Source organism: Passer domesticus, chromosome 32 (genome assembly GCF_036417665.1).
Source record: "Passer domesticus isolate bPasDom1 chromosome 32, bPasDom1.hap1, whole genome shotgun sequence".
Lineage (NCBI taxonomy): Eukaryota > Metazoa > Chordata > Aves > Passeriformes > Passeridae > Passer > Passer domesticus.
This window is the reverse complement of record NC_087505.1, coordinates 1899452-1912531: the sequence shown is the minus strand read 5'-3', so window position 1 is coordinate 1912531 and position 13080 is coordinate 1899452. Positions and strand designations below refer to the sequence as shown.

General features: G+C 53.9%; 2 protein-coding genes across 2 annotated transcripts in view; one reads left to right on the top strand and one right to left on the bottom strand.

The window, feature by feature from the left end:
• Nucleotides 1-1496, bottom strand: part of SMG5 (SMG5 nonsense mediated mRNA decay factor) — a 29005-nt gene extending 27509 nt beyond the window's left edge. The window contains exon 1 of the mRNA XM_064401431.1: nt 1322-1496. Within this exon, the coding sequence (XP_064257501.1) occupies nt 1322-1398 (77 nt within the window). The 5' untranslated portion in view covers nt 1399-1496. The remainder of the gene's footprint in view (nt 1-1321) is intronic.
• A 531-nt stretch (nt 1497-2027) lies between these two features.
• TMEM79 (transmembrane protein 79) lies at nt 2028-5594 on the top strand. Its single transcript, XM_064401432.1, has 4 exons — nt 2028-2348; nt 3085-3922; nt 4131-4344; nt 5097-5594. Exons 2-4 carry the CDS (start codon nt 3193-3195, stop codon nt 5299-5301), a joined length of 1149 nt encoding a protein of 382 aa, XP_064257502.1. The 5' UTR covers nt 2028-2348; nt 3085-3192; the 3' UTR covers nt 5302-5594.
• Nucleotides 5595-13080: the final 7486 nt, after the last annotated feature.

Sequence of the window (13080 nt, the reverse complement as noted above, 5' to 3'; positions counted from 1 at the left end):
GCAAGGACACAGCCAATGTCATCCAGACAAAAAGAAATGGACCCCCATGTAAAATTCATCTCTTGTCGCCATCACTTTGCTCATCTTTGAGACCCAGAGCTGCTGCTGGAACTCCTGTGGAGCTGCTGTACTGACAGGGAACCTGAGCCAGAAGGGAATGATTTCTGGGCTGCCCTCACAAAACAAGTCAGGAGCAGAGCAGAGGGGCCTGAGCTCATCTGGAGTGCCCCAGTCCTGTTCTCTGATGCCATTTCCAATGCATGGTGTGGAAATGTGGGACCAGAGTCCCAGGCAGTGCTTAACTGGGAAGATCTGCAGCTGGAGCTGTCCTGCCCTCCACACAGCAGCAAAGCACCCTGGCTCACACTCCTGCTCATCACACCCTCCTGTCCAGCACTTCTCACCTAGTCCCTGCCTACTGCCAAAGCCAGGGACACCCTCTCCCTGGATGACCCCACACCTCACCCTTATCCCATTGCATCCCAACAACTCCTTTCCCTTCAGCCCCCATCATGCTCCCCGAATCCCACAGAGCTCCTTTTTCCACCTCCCATGTCCTTACTCATCATCCTGGGTGTCCCCTTACCCCGACCCCCTTCCTGCTCTCCCACCTATCTCCTTCCCCCATCTCTCCATTCTCCCATCTTGCCTGGTTCTCCAACAGTCCCTTGGTCTGATTCACCTGCCCTGGAGCCACCAGGCTCCTTTTCCCCACTGGGACCCCTCCACGTATTGCTTGTCCCCTCTGGATCTCATACAACTCCCTTCACCACATTCCCTTCCCCTGGTCTTCCCTAAACCTCCTCCTTCTCCTCTCCCTTTGCACTGCATCCTTTCCCTGCATTTCCCCACAACTTCGCTTCAATCTTCCCTAAATTCCATCACCTCCTTTCCCCATCTTCTCTGAACATCCCTCCAACCCCCTCCGCCCGAGTCTCCCCTGGATTCAAGACCCCCATCACCCCGTCCATCCCTGCTGTTACCTCAATTCCACCATCTCCTTCCCCAGTCCCCCCTGACAACTCCCCCACCTCCTTTCCTTCCATATTCCCTGCATCCCTCCAGCTCCTTCACCCTTGTCCTCCCCCGCCCCAATTCCTTTCCCTCCCGTCTCCCCCAGTCCCCGCCAGACCCTGCCCAGCCCCATTCTCCCTCTGCTCCCCTTGGGCACCCCGTTACCATCCTTCCCCATCCCTCTGAGTATCCCCCCGGCCCCCTCCGCGCTGGCCCTCCCCAGCCTCATCGGGAGCCGCCGCGGCCCCTTCCCCACACCGGCGTCCCCCCTCACGGCCACTCCATCCCCTCCGGCCGCTCTCCTCACCGGTACAGCCGCTTGGTGTGCAGCACCTTGGCCTCCGGCTCGCCGCTCTCGCCGGCGGCCCCGCCACCCTGGCTCATGGCGCCCGCGGCGGGCCCGGCCCGGCCCCGCGGCCCCTCAGCACCGCCCGCGCCGCCGCCGCCGCCGCCCCCGGGCCCGCTCCGCCGCCATGGCTGCCCCCTGCCCCTCGCTGCTCTCGCGAGATTTCCCGCGGCTGCGCTGCGCCGCGCCGGGCGGGCAGGGCGGCGGCGGGGGACGCCTCGCGAGAGCGGCGCGGCGCGAGAGGCCCGCACTTAGTGCTGGCAACATGGCGGCGGCCGCCTCAGCCGGCCGGGCTGAGGGCAGGGCGGGCCCCGCGTCCCCCGGTCTTGGGAAGGAGCAGAGCTCCTTCCCTGGCTCCCCCCGTGGGGAGCTCTCCCCGTGGGCCGGGAGCGGGGGAAACCGCGCAGGAATCCCTCCCTGCTCTGGGATCCCGCTGTGCCGGGGGTCCCGAGGGTCCTGTGGGGCCGCGGCTCCCCCGGTGGTGTCTGCAAGCTGAGCCTTCGCACCTTTTGTCAACATAACTATGCCGCATGTGATAAAAGTTGCTCAATAAAATAAAAATACTCGGTGCTTCAAGCGTTGTGTTAGGTTTCGCTACATAAATATTCTTTAGGTGGGTGGGCATGGGCATTAGACGGGTTAGTGTAACTTCGTGTCACCGCTGGTGCGCTTGGTTTGTGGAAAACTCCACCTCGCGCTCTGGGAGAACAAACAAGGACTGACTTCTCCGTCTCCTTTTTAAACTGTGTGTGTGTGTTTAGAGAGCTCTTTAAATTGGCAGTTAAAGAACGGCCCGGGGGTCCCGGGCCTGCCACGGGGCACAGCGCCGGGGCTCGCCCCGTCCCCTCGGCCGAGCCCCCCGGGCTGGGACGGGCCCGCCCCTCCGCCCGCCCCACCTGAGCCGGTTCGGCAGGTTTGAGGCGGAGAGGCGGCCGGGAGAGCGCTGGAATCGCGCAGAGCTGCGCCATGGCCCCCCGCCTGTGCCCGAGTGAGTGCTGCGGCCGCGGGGGGAGCGGGGCTGGGGGCTGCGAGAGGGGCTGGGGTCCGCGATCGGAGCTGCGGGTGGCTCAGGAAGGTGCTCCAGCCCTACTTCCGTGTGTGGAGCTCGGAGGAAGCCCCGAGCGGCTCCGTGCCTCAGTTTCCCCACGCCTGTGGCCAGGCCGAGGCTCCTGAGGGTGCAGGGATGAATGTGCTGAGAGGAGTGAAGGAGCGATGTTCATTGCAGGAGACAGGCGACAGGCTTCCCCTAAAGGGTAACAACACGGGAGCTCTGCCTGTGCCTCCTGCACCCATGGAAGGGCACCCAGCAGCCCCTTTTGCCCACCCCACAGCAGTCTCAGCTGCCAGAGACAGCAAACCTGGCTGGTTTTGGGAAGCAGCTAGGTCACCTCTCCCCAGGGCTGCTCCTGGCCCATGAGAAAGCCACCGAGGAGCCAGTTGTATCATCCAGGCTAGGATGTTTGTTCAGCAGGGGAAGCAATTCCCAGGCTGCCCCGTTTTGCAGCCAGACCTGCACCTCCAGGGTTCATCCCTCCCAGGACAGTACCTGACCCCATTGCCATGGGGACACCAGGCACTGCTTTCCCCTCCTAGTGCAAGGGCGGGTGGGTGGTGGGGGCTCCAGGGGTGTCAGTTTGCTCCCACTTTGTAACTGGGGCTGTGCATGTGACCCCAAACCTCTCATTTCTGACGTAAATTCATCTATCTCCTTTCTCCTGGTGCAGGGTGAAAGCAGAAAGGACAGGAACTTTGTCCCCTCTGAACACCACAAGTGCAGGCAGCGGTGTTACCAGCCCCCAGCTGCATCCCTGGCAGTGTGGAACTGGACACTCATGGCTGCTGCAGACCCTGTGCTGCCCCCCGAGGAGGTGGCTCTGCTGGAGCTGGGGAAGGTGCCCCTGGACAAGGTGCCACCAGCCCCAGATGAACACCCAGGGGACCCTGATGCCACCTTGCCATGGGACCAGAGTCAGCACAATGCCCGGGGCCAGACAGAGCCTGGGGAGACAAAGAGGCGCTCAAGTCCTGAGGGGGGCCACGAAGACCCCGAGGAAGCTGTTCCCGCCTGCCCCACAGTCGAGGCCGAAGATGAGGAAGTGCCCCAGCTGCCCGTGATGGCAGCCCACGTCTTTGTGCCCATCGACCCGCAGTGCATCGAGCAGAGCCCCTTCAAGCAGAAGCAGCACCCGACCCCGTGGCCGCGGGAGGAGGGCAGGGGGGATGTTCCCCCCAGTGTCCCCCGCAGTGACAGACCCAGCAGCCTCCACCACAAGCAGGTCTTCCTCCCCCTCGGCCCCTCGCGCTACCGGAACCCACTGGGCTTTGAGGGGCGCGTGGCCAAGCCCCCGGCTGAGGGCTCACAGTGTCCGTGTGCCAGGGATTGTGGCACTGATAATCTCAAGGCCGTGGCATCGGTGGCAGGGGCCCTGCTGCTCTGCCCTTGCCTCATCTATGGAGCCTACATCTTCTTGCCCTTCGATGCCCCGCTGCTGCCCACCGTCAGCGCCCGCCTGGTCTACACGTTGCGCTGTGCCACCTTTGCCACCTTCCCCATCGTGCTGGGTGAGCCATGGGCGTGGGTATGAGCGCTTTGCTCCTGCTCCGGGCTGTGTGAGCCCTGGGGCTGCAGGAGCAGAGCCGGGGCTGAGCTCTTTGTGGTTCTGTTGTTCCCACCAGGAGCAGCAGATGGAGTTTTTCTCCCCTGCTGGTGCTCCCCGAGCCCCACCGTGGCTCCTCTGGGCACCACTGAGTCCCTCTCTCTGTCCCTCAGGAATGATTGTCAGCGGCATCTCCCGCCTCTGCTCCTCTGCCCTGGAGCCCTTTGGAGAGCTCCACAGGGAGGTGGAGATCCACCGCACTTACGTCTCCCAGTCCGTCCACCTCTTCATCCTCTACTTCTTCAACATGGCCGTGCTGGCCACCTACCTCCCACCAGAGCTCCTCAAGCTCATCCCACTGCTCACAGGGCTCTTTGCCATCTCCCGGTAAGTGGCTCCTTCACCCCAGGCTGCTGTTGGGCTCTGTCAGTGCCAGCCAACACCATCCCTTGGAGCAAACTCCCACTCTGGCAGCAGCTCACCAGAGCCAGGAAGGGCTCCTCTTCCTACAGCAGCCATGCCTGGGAAACCTGTACTCGGCACTGGTGAGGCCACACCTTGAGTACTGTGTCCAGTTCTGGGCCCCTCAGTTTAGGAGGGACCTTGAGATGCTTGAGCGTGTCTAAAGAAGAGCAACGAGGCTGATGAGGGGCTTGGAGCACAAGCCATATGAGGAAGGACTGAGGGAGCTGGGATTGTTTAGCCTGGAGAAAAGGAGACTCAGAGGTGGCCTTATCACTCTCTTCAACTTCCTGAAGGGTGCCTGTGGTGAGCTGGGGGTTGGTCTCTTTCTCCGGGCAACAACAGATAGAACAAGAGGACACAGTCTCAAGCTGCACCAAGGGAGATACAGGCTAGACTTAAGGAGGAAGTTTTTCACAGAAAGAGTGGTCAAATACTGGAATCATCTGCCCAGGGAGGTGGTGGAGTCACCATCCCTGGATGTGTTTAAAAAAGACTGGATGTGGCACTTGGTGCCATGATCTAGTTGAGGTGTTAGAACATGGGTTGGACTTGGTGATCTTAAAGGTCTCTTCCAACCTGGAGATTCTGTGATTCTGTGATCCTCACTGCTCAGAACCAGAGTGCCAGCCCCATAGCATCACCTTGGCTGAGCCCGCACCCTCTGCCTTCTCCAGGTTGATTTTCTGGATGTCCTACGCCATCGGCCGCTCCTTCCGTGTCTTTGGCTTCAGCATGACCTTCCTGCCACTCCTGGCCATGCTGCTCTGGAACCTGTATGGCATGTTCGTCCTGGAGCCCGAGAACCTCCTCTCCGTGGCAGCGCCAACGCCCGAGGGCCACTCCAAGGAGAGCCGAGCTAAACTCCGGCACTGGGGCTGAGGGAGGCCAGGAGGTGGGGTGCCTGAACCCTGCGAGTCTGAGCCCTCCTTCATGCCCTGCCTCAAGAGTCCTGACAGCACAGGGGTGCTGGCAGATCCAGCTGGGCCCCTGCTCCCTGCCTGCACACAGGGAGGTTTTGCTGGGCCCACAGAACCAGGCTGCAAACCCCGTGCACCACGAGACTCCTGCTGGAAGGTGAACAAGGCCCAGAGAGGCCTTTTCCCTGGGAATGGGTGGGATTTGCTTCCTCTCCTGCTGAAGCCAGCTTTGCCCAATAAAGCTCTTACCAAGCAGCTCTGTGGTTGGTTTGCAAAAGGTGAGTTAAATTCTGAATGACTCAGAGCTTCACCTACAGGATGCAATCATCCAGCCTCAAAATTATATTTCCAAGAGGGAAAAACGTTTCCCCCAGACTGTCCCTCTCCCAGTCCTGCATCCCACTCCTGGGTCCCTGCATAGCCAGTCTCTGTTTGTCCCTCCTCTTCCTCCTGGTGGAGGTTCAGCACCCAGTTCACAAAGCAGTTGGTTGGACAGGAGGGAGGAAGCCCTCCCCAGGGAGAAGCTGGGCTGGGTGACATGGCACCAGGTTTGCCTCTGGCCAGGGCTAAGGATGGCCAATCCTCCCCAGGATGGGTGCTGAGCCCCTCCTTCTGCAGAATGGACCCCTGGGAGTCACATATTGGATGGCCTCAGTTCTCAGTCATACCCCAAAGCAGTTAAAAATCCACCCAATCCAGGAAAAGGCACTCCAGCTCCAGATCTGCCACGTGTCTGGCTTGTCCCACCTCCCGTCCTGCAATGCTGGATCACAGGAACAGCCCACCCCAACCAGAGAATGGGAATCAAGGAGCTGGGGGACTGCAGTGAAGTTGTGTCAGGGGAGGTGTCTTGATTTCAAAGCCAGGAATCTCCCCTGCAATGGAAAATGTGACCCCCTTCCCTCCAAATTATTTTAGCTCTGAAATCAAAGGGCTTTCAGGAAAAGATATGGGAAAAGTGATATACATACACTTCTTTACTAGTATGTGTATGTATAAATAGGCAAACAACAATGTGAAAACCACGTTCACTCTCCTGTGAAAATTTTAAAAGTTTAATAAAGAGCAATAGGAGACAATGACCATAGAGCAAATGGTTGTTAGGCTACATCCTGGCACTGAACCAAGACCACACATCTTCAGGGATACCCCTTAAATACCTTTTCCCTTACATCAGCCTGTTGCATATTCATAGACCCTTATGCAGAGTAAACTTTTTCCCCAAAGCAGTTTACATGTTCCAAAAATTGTTTTGTTTATCTCCTCCTTGGATCCACCTTTTTAGAGCATGCATATTCCTTGGTTGTGGTTTTAATCCTTTTTTATCATCACTTTCAGTTTTGGTCCCTGGCCCACATTGCCTTCAGATGATGGGTGCTCATACTTGGGATAAATGTAGCAGGTGTCCTCATCCTATGTTCATTGGATGTTTTCCCATCCAAGCAGGCATTTTAACACAAGCATACTTATATCAGCTATTTCACTACTATGTCCAAGCTTAATTAACAACAGAAATAAAAAATAGATCTTTATAACAAAGTTATTTTAACACCACACATATAGAATCTGTTTAAACATTTGTGAAAAGCCAATATTATATGTATCTATAACAAACAACAACAGCAGCAACACGAAACAAAACCAGAAAACCCCATAAAGTGCACTTTACTTAGGTGTAATACAGTACATTAATTACTGTATTTCTTATAACTACCCTTTTAACCCCTTTTACAGTATAATAACCAAACTAACAGTAGTTGTCAGAACCCAGGACATCCCTCTGGATGCCCTGGATAGCTCAAAATCCTGGCAGGGGCTTGGAGACTGGCAGGAAGCCAAAGACACTTGGGAATTTGATCTTAACCCATGGAGCAAATTACCAACTTTGTATGAAGAATTAAAAGTCACAAAAGTTTAGATAGCATAACAGTAGTTGTCACAGGGTGAAAGGTGGCTTTTTGAAGAATTTTACTATGGGGGGTCTAGGGGGCAAGATGGAGGAATTTGGGTGTTGTCCTGTTCTTCCTTCTTCTTCCCAGCCTCCATCTTCTTGGTGATGGTGGCACTTTGGGATTTATGTAGAGTAGAACTGTCTAACATAGATAGGTATTGGAACATAACTGTAAATATCGAATAGGGTTTATAGTATAAAAGACAATGCCAGCCCAGAGGCAGGGAGTGTGCCTTGGACTGACTGGCTGAACAGACCTCGGCAGGCCAGACAGAAAATGTTTTAAATAAGAAATAATAAACAACCTTTAGAATGTGAGCCGAAGACTTCTCATTCCTTCTTCGACAGCTGGGTTGGGGAAAAGAGACTTTTAACCCACCTCGGGGTCACCTTGACCAGAGGAGATCCCGAGATACATGCTTAATGTTAGGGATATGATAGAAATTCCGAAATTCCTGCCTATGAAACATAGGTATATGTATTAAATATGGTATTAAAGGGGGGGACCAAGGTGTAATGAGACCACAGCAGCATTAACATATGAAGGAAACTCATGTGCACAGGAGATACCCGGTGATGATGGCCCATGAAGATACACATCCCACATAACCAGGGCCATCAGCACCTGCCATATGAACACAGGATTCCCGGATCGGAGAAGGAGCATTAATCCCTTCAAGTAAAGAAAAGAACCAACATGAATATGATAAACTTTGAAAAGAGACAAAGGGCAAGAAAAAGAGTATAAGAGCCTTCCCTGCAAAGCAGCAAGTGTGGACAAGGGGGATTCGGTGCGACAGAGGCCGAATCTGCGTCCACCCAGCCTGTATCCCGGCGTCTGTGCTGTAATTTTTTTGGTGGCTGTAATACGGCCGCGAATAAATTGTCTTTGTTTTTAGTTTTATTATGATTGGGTTAATTTTTGGTTTTACCTGTAACATTTAACAATTACCGACGGCCGATTCCCCCGCGGCTGCAGGGGGCGCTGTGGCGCGGGCTCGGCTGAGGCGGGCCCTCACGGGCGGCCGCGCTGAGGGGACACAAACCCGCCCCAAAAGGGCCAAACAAAGAAAGAATTAAACAGAATTGCAGTGCAGGGAAACAGCACACACAGGGGTGGCTGCGGGAACACGCTGGGCGAGCCGGTCCCGGTGTGTCGGCTCCACACGCGCTGGTTCTGAGCTCCCAGCGGTCAGGCCTGTCAGGAAAATTAATCCACAAACACCACAGGTTTATGTCCAAAAAGGAGCCCTGTTTAGTCGAATAAAGGGAGAGGTCATGGGCATTTTCCATGGGGTCTCTCACATTTTTGGAGGACGCAGCCTCCTTTTTATCCTAATTTCCCGGCCGCATTTCCTTCTCTCTTTCCTCATTGCCTGAGGTACTTGTGAGGTACAGACTTCCTGAAATGCCTAAGACCCCCTTGTAATGTAAATCCCCCCGCCTCTTTGTCGTTTCCTTGTATCAGTGGAATTCCTATGGAATTAATAGTTCTTCCCATTGTTTCTTTTATCTCTCAGTGCTAGTTTTATCTACCAGCAGACCCACAGTTTGTGAGGACAAATGCCTCTTCCGTACAGGCCCCAGGGAAACAGGCAAACAGCTCCTTACAAACCCCCAAACCCGCAAAAACCCGGCCAAACCTCCGGGGTAGCCCCTTCACCTTTTTTTCCTGGACCATTTCAATGGAATGTTGCGACCTAGCTACACCTTTTGTTTGTTAATTGGTTAATTGCCCCGTTTGTCTCTCAGGCCCCCCCATTGCCTTTCCATTTCTGGCCCATCCTCAGCGTTCATTACAGGCACCAGGGGCAGAGCACCAGCCCCTTTTGCCCTTTTTATATCAGTGCAGCAGGTAAAGGAGGGGATTCTGCCCCTCTGCTCTGCTCAGGTGAGACCCTTCCCCTTCAAAGAAGAAGTTTTTCCCTGTGAGGCTGGCACAGGTTGCCCAGAGAAGCTGTGACTGCCCCATCCTTGGAAGCGTTCAGGGATTTGAGACAGCCTGGTCTATTGGAAGGTGTCCCTGCCCATGGCAAAGGGGTGGGATGGGTTGATCTTTAATGTCCCTGCCATCCCAAACCAGCCTGTGAATGTTTGAACTCTATGGAACATGGCATAACCTGAAGCACAGAGCAGTTTCTTTCACACAGATGTGAACAAGAGTGTTATTATATGGCCTGAGGGACTAGAGAAAAAAAACTGAAGAAAATTACTACCACCTTTGCCTCTTACCTGCAGAACAGAAAACAATTCCATTTTACAGTGGTGAGTTATTCTGTGAATTGGCAGAATCAGTGGACAGTGTGTTCTCTTCCGAGGAAAAGCCAGTGCACTTTCCAAAAATACTCCCAGAATTTTGCATTTCTGTAGTGGTTGGTCACACAGAGGATTTTTGGTGAATATATGGGAATAGAATTGTGTGTGAGGGAGAGACTGAGATAACATCACAGCGAGGGTTAAGTTCCTTCCTACTCTCTTATTTCCTTATTAGTGCTAAAATCTGTAGCACAATTACCCACAGCACTCCATTTGGCAGCTGCTCGTTGTTAAGTAAACACATATTCCCATCAGATAAATACACTTTGGTGTCATAAACTCACATAGACACCACATACAGCCTCACTTCCAGCGTCCTCCTGTCTCCTGTGCAGATGGTGAAACCTGAAATAAAACACGAGGTTTGCTCCCAAGAGCCATCAACAACGACTTGGTAACATGGTTTTCATTAAGAAATGCAACTCTATTTTTAAAAATTATTAAGCTGGGGATTAATAGTGGAAGCACTCCTAAATTGGTTTGGAAAGCTGAAAGTTGCATTAGGCTTTGTCCCAGAGCAATGAGAGTGGCAGCAATGCTGATTTCTGTAACAGACTCGTGTTCCTGTTGCCAGATTTCAGTGAGGAGCAAGCACAGGGCAGTGCAGCCATGGTCACTGTGAAACTCTTCTGGAAGTGAGGACTGAAGCAGAAGTGTCCTCATTCTTCATCCTCGAAGTATCCAAATCATTTGACAACTAATTCCTGAATCCAAACACTCCACGGTGAAAAAAACCAGCAAGCAGCAGAGAAGTCTCACAAAGGCAATCCTGACAGAGGCTTTCCCAGCTCTGGGGCCCACTGCTGTTAGTCTGCAATTGAATTAAGTGGTGTGATTTAGAGAGAAGCCCATCAAGTGGAGAAATGCCAGCTTCAGTTTTTAAATCACTGCATTTGTAAGCTGTTTCTGCCTTAAGACTGAGCTGTCCACTGCCAATGGGATGGATGCTGTTACAAAAAAAAGTATATTCCTGGAGAAAAAGGAAACATAAGGGATTTATAATTGAGCCTATAATTTACTTTGCCTAAAAATCCAGCTGCTGCTACACAGTGCAGTTAGGGAGAGCAAATGTGCTAACGTGAACATCCTTGTTGTAGTGCAAGAATTCTCTTTATTTTCATTTTATCAAAAGAGAGCAGAGATATCCTCAGAGCACCCAAGAAACAGCTCAGGGAAGTTGAAGCATTTGGAGAAACTTGGAATCCAAAATATTCTGTTTGCCTTTCCCAGTCTCTTTTATTACAAATCAGATTGGTCATAGCTAGGAAAGAGGACGGGGACACACTGGGAGATCAGATCCAGCTGGAGCTCTGTGTCAGGGGGACTCTGATGGGCAAAGAGAGGGCAGTGCTGTGCCAGGCACACAGCTTGCACAGTGCCCATCTCACTGCCCAGCTGCTGGAGGAGCACGAGACCCTTGAGGTGCCATAATGCACTCACAGCAATGTTCAAAGTCATCATGTTTAAGGGCAAGTTCGAATTCTGTAAAAGAACTTTTTTCATTCTGACTGTCCCTCAGCGCCAGGTTTTGGTGCTGACACCAGTCAACAGCAGGAGCTCAGAAAGCAGCCCTGCTGTTCTGACTGCACAGCCCTGCTGTTCTGGCTGCCCAGCACAGGCAGGACAGCAACCCCTCAGCCCCACTCCTGATGGATTTCCAGCAGCCTCTTGGACTGCCAGGACACTAAACCAGGTGAGAGCTCCCTGTCTCACAGCCACAGCCATGCCCATTCCCCCACGGGAAGACCCTGAGCTCAAAATTTGGGGTTTTTCAAAATGGTCCCTTCTGCTCTCCAAACCTTCCCCAGGTCAGGAAAATGCAGCTTTCCCCAGGTCAGGAAAATGCAGCTTTTTGAGTTGGAGCTAAAGGGGCTCCAACAAAGCTGGAGAGGAGCTTTGGACAAGGGCCTGGAGTGCCAGGACGAGGGGGAATGGCTTCACACTGCCAGAGGGCAGGGCTAGATGGGATTGCCATGGTTTGACACTGGCCCAGTGCCAGGCACCCAGGAGAGTCACTGGTTCACCCTCCCCTGCCACAGCTGGGTAGAGGAGAGAAAAAAATTAACATAGGGTTTCATGAACTGAGATAAGGACTGGGAGAAAACACTTCAAGGGCAAAACAGGCTCAGCTTAAGGTTGCAAAGTGATTTTATTACTGTCAGAATTAGAGCAGGATAATGAGAGGTAAAATAAGCCCTTAAAACACCTTCTTCCCCCCCCAACCCCTCCCTCTTTCCCACTGACAGTGCAGGGAAACAGGGCATGGGGGTTTTTGGGTCAGTTCACCACCCAAGTTCTGCTGCTGCTCAGGGAGAGGTGTCCTTCTCCTGTGAGACCATGGGGTCCCTCCCATGGAGACAGCTCTCCAGGAATTCTCCAGCATGAGTCTGTTCTCACGAGCAGCAGCCTCATCACAGAGGCGTTACCAGCCTTTCTCATTGGCCCAGTTTTGGCCAGCAGCATGTCCATCTTCAGAGCCATCAGGGCCTGACTCTGCTGGACATGGTGGAAGCTTCCAGCAGCTTCCCACAGGAAGCTCTATGCCTCCCCTGCTACCAAAAACCAGGCTATGCAAAACCAATACAGGGATATTGGGAAGAAATTTTTTCCTTGTGAGGGTGGTGACACCCTGGCACAGATTGCCCAGAGCAGCTGTGACTACCCCATCCCTGGAAGTATTCAAGGCCAGGTTGGATGGGGCAGGGCTGGGCCTGTTCCTGTGAAGAAATTTTCTCTAATATCCAATATAAACTTCCCCTGGCACAACCTGAGGCCATTTCCTCTTGTCCTGTCCCTGTTCCCTGGGAGCAGAGCCCACCCCTCCTGGCTGCACGCTCCTGTCAGGGAGTTGTGGAAAGACAGAAGGTCTCCCTGAGCCTCCTTTTCTCCAGGCTGAGCCCCCTCCAGCTCCCTCAGCCCCTTCCCCAGCTCCATTCTTTTTTCTGGATGCACTCCAGCCCCTCAAGGTCTTTCTTGTCATGAGGGGCCCAGAATTGACCCCAGGGTTTGTGGTTCCTCAGCAGTGCCCAGCACAGGGGATGGGCACTGCCTGGTCCCAGGGCCACACCACAACTGGTACCAGCTAGGTGCCCCTGGCCTCCTGCCCAGCTGGGCACACCCCAGCTTATGTGCAGCTGCTGCCAACCAGCACTCCCAGGTGGTTTTCCAGCTCTCCAGCCACTTTTCCCTAAACCTGGAGCACTGCAGCAGGTTGTGGTGACCCAAAGACAGTACCTGGCACTTGGCCTTGTTGACTGTCCCACTACTGGATCCAGGCTTTGCAGAGCCCTCCAGCAGATTAACACTTCCACCCAGCTCAGTGTTGTCTCCAAACTGACTGAGGAACTCATCAGCACAGTCCTGCTTCTGCACTCCTGCCCTGGGAAGTGCTACTTACCCATGCCTGGTGCCACCCCCAAGGGATGGGCATGTACAGCAGTCTACCCCGCACAGTAAAGCTCTGCAGCCAGCAGC

Excerpts from the sequence above, each read along its gene's own strand:
- TMEM79 (XM_064401432.1), top strand. The coding sequence starts at position 3,193 with ATGGCTGCTGCAGACCCTGTGCTGCCCCCCGAGGAGGTGGCTCTGCTG. Across the intron at positions 3,923-4,130 it reads CACCTTCCCCATCGTGCTGG|GAATGATTGTCAGCGGCATC; the intron begins GTGAGCCATGGG and ends TCTGTCCCTCAG. Across the intron at positions 4,345-5,096 it reads GGGCTCTTTGCCATCTCCCG|GTTGATTTTCTGGATGTCCT; the intron begins GTAAGTGGCTCC and ends TGCCTTCTCCAG.